Here is a 2,500-nt window from a genome sequence, read left to right on the forward strand (position 1 = left end):
TAATTTCTTGGCTCCGCGTTAGTCACAACATCCTCCCTCAAGCATTCCCTAATAAGGCCCACCTTATGTATTCACGTCTTTGCTTTCTCCTTGCATTCACGCTAACAGCTGCTGCTACTGGACTTTTCGAAAATGGATGGATTTGTAAATGTTACCTGTAACCCTGAAATACATCGCGGTAGCTATGAAAGATTTACCAAAAATAGTGTCATTACTAATGATTGCTCTGTAGCTCAGGTCCAGCTAGTATCCCTGGGAACACACCGACATGTACACGTTCATAGTTTTGAAATTTCACACAATAAGACTTGTCTTTTGTCCTTAAAACACAGAATGATTTAGAACAAACATATATCGTATATATGTACAGTTGCTAGATGTATAAAACATCCTCAGCTTCTATCAGAAACAGCATATAATATTACCTGTACTAAAGAGTCGTACGGTACTAAGGGATTCCAGTATTATTTTAGTATTTTTTGGTATTCATATATTTAATTGGGATTTATCGACTACGTGTCTCTCAATTCTTTATTTTGTTATAGAGAGAGAATTTAATTTTGGTTTCTTCCCATACGTTGCGAATATCTCGTAAAGCATCACTGACTCTTTTCACCAGATAGTTCAGGTGATTAAGGCGTTTTCACGCATACTCAGTATCTGTAGAAAACGACCTTTCTGGCAGATCATTGTATGCGTAGTCGTAGTCCCGCGTGGAGTAATCTCTGGTGTCGTAGTCTCTCTTGCCGTTGGAGTAGTTCTCGTGAGGATAGTCGTTGGGTTCTGAAGGATCGTCCACGACCGCGCCCCTCGAGTGAGCGTAAGCGATCGATTTCTGGTAACTGAACAACTGGCGCTCTAAACTGAAGTTCTCTGCCTCGAGTGCGCTGATCTCCCGCCTGCGGAAGACACAGAAAACGGGAAATTAGTTGGGTAGTAATCCTTAGAGTAAATATATTGACAGATAGAATAAAAATGGGGATAATAACCAGCTGTCTTTAGAGGCAACCGTGTTGCAGTTACTCAGTTATAGATCTCTCGCAATCTCTCTCTCATATATATATTCAAGTAAATGTGTGTGTGTGTGTGTGTGTGTGTGTGTGTGTGTGTGTGTGTGTGTGTGTGTGCATTTAATTCAATTATCATTTTTATACTTGATTATGATCTTAAATGGTAGTGTAACTATTACAATTTAGTGATTTAATAGTATTTCACTGTAGGCAAGTGATGAATAGTGGGCGAGATTTTTGTATCTGTATTTTACTCTAAACGGTTCAAGATATGTTTAATTTTCAGGTTATAATGAGACAGTGTTTTTTTATGGACAACAGGTTTAATTCTTTAAATGATGTTGCTTAACTAGTTGTAATAACATTTTTATGATTTCTGTGTCTAACTGATGTATCCATGTGCATTTGCGGTCAATAAAGATCTACATATCTCTATCTGTGTGTGTGTGTGTGCGTGTGTGTGTGTGTGTGTGTGTGTGTGTGTGTGTGTGTGTGTGTGTGTGTGTGTGTGTGTGTGTGTGTGTGTGTGTGTGTTCGTATTTGGCTTTGTGTGTCTTTGTAATAGATGTGGTATACTCACAAATTGGCAAAGGGGAAACATCGAAGGACTCTACGGATTCCACACGCAACATTTCACTAAACCATACGCTTACACAAGTCTACGGACATGGTGTATCACATTTAACTAACTTTAACAGACGTGCACAGTGAGGCTATCGGGATCATTTTTTTTACTCTTAATCACTTGTGGACGAACATTACTAGTTACTCATGACACTTACATCACCCTAGCCATGCAGTCGGTGAAGGTGAGGTTACGTTCCTCACGGACATACATCAACACATAAACACACATGTATGCACACATGTACGTATACACACGAACGGGCTGCGATGACCACAGACTTTTCTGGCATTCAGTGAACCGCTCCACACTCAAGGTCTTTGGCACAAGTAATATGCAAATACCTATCTCAGGTGAATATAAACTTAGGACTTCACACATAAGGACTACAGATAGTCTATGAGCGGGACTGCCATAGGGAAGCTGAGCCGTCAGAAATCCTTTTAGCTACAGAATCCATATTAAATGAAAGCTTAGGTGTAATTTCTTCCAGCCAGAGAATGCCCCCGGGTTGAGACGCTCTTGATAAAAGTTCTGCAGATATTGTCGGTAACATCAAAGCAAGCACTTTTCTCGCGAAAGAATGGGATCAAGTGTGCTTATCATCGCGTGTTGGAAACTTAAACAAGATCGCGCCAATCAACTTTCAGTCTTAGTATGTAGCAAAAATAGACTTTGATTTTGAAAAAATATATTTATGTGTGTGTGCGTGCGTGCGTGCGTGCGTGCGTGTGTGTGTGTGTGTGTGTGTACATATATATATGTATAGATAGATAGATAGGTATATATATGTATGTTGTTAGAATATCTTATAGTTTGAATTATACATTTTGAATAGCCTGAAAACTATAGGATATAACTTCAT

At 39.2% G+C, this 2,500-nt stretch overlaps 1 protein-coding gene across 1 annotated transcript in view; it reads right to left on the reverse strand.

Annotated features, from left to right (window-relative positions):
- Window positions 1–2,500, reverse strand: part of LOC113807267 (uncharacterized) — an 88,787-nt gene that overhangs the window by 2,555 nt on the left and 83,732 nt on the right. Inside the window, exon 6 of the mRNA XM_070126541.1 lies at window positions 1–899. This exon is cut by the window's left edge and continues 2,555 nt beyond it. Coding sequence (XP_069982642.1) covers window positions 644–899 — 256 coding nt within the window. The 3' untranslated portion in view covers window positions 1–643. The remainder of the gene's footprint in view (window positions 900–2,500) is intronic.

This window comes from Penaeus vannamei, chromosome 10 (assembly GCF_042767895.1).
Source record: "Penaeus vannamei isolate JL-2024 chromosome 10, ASM4276789v1, whole genome shotgun sequence".
Classification (NCBI taxonomy): domain Eukaryota; kingdom Metazoa; phylum Arthropoda; class Malacostraca; order Decapoda; family Penaeidae; genus Penaeus; species Penaeus vannamei.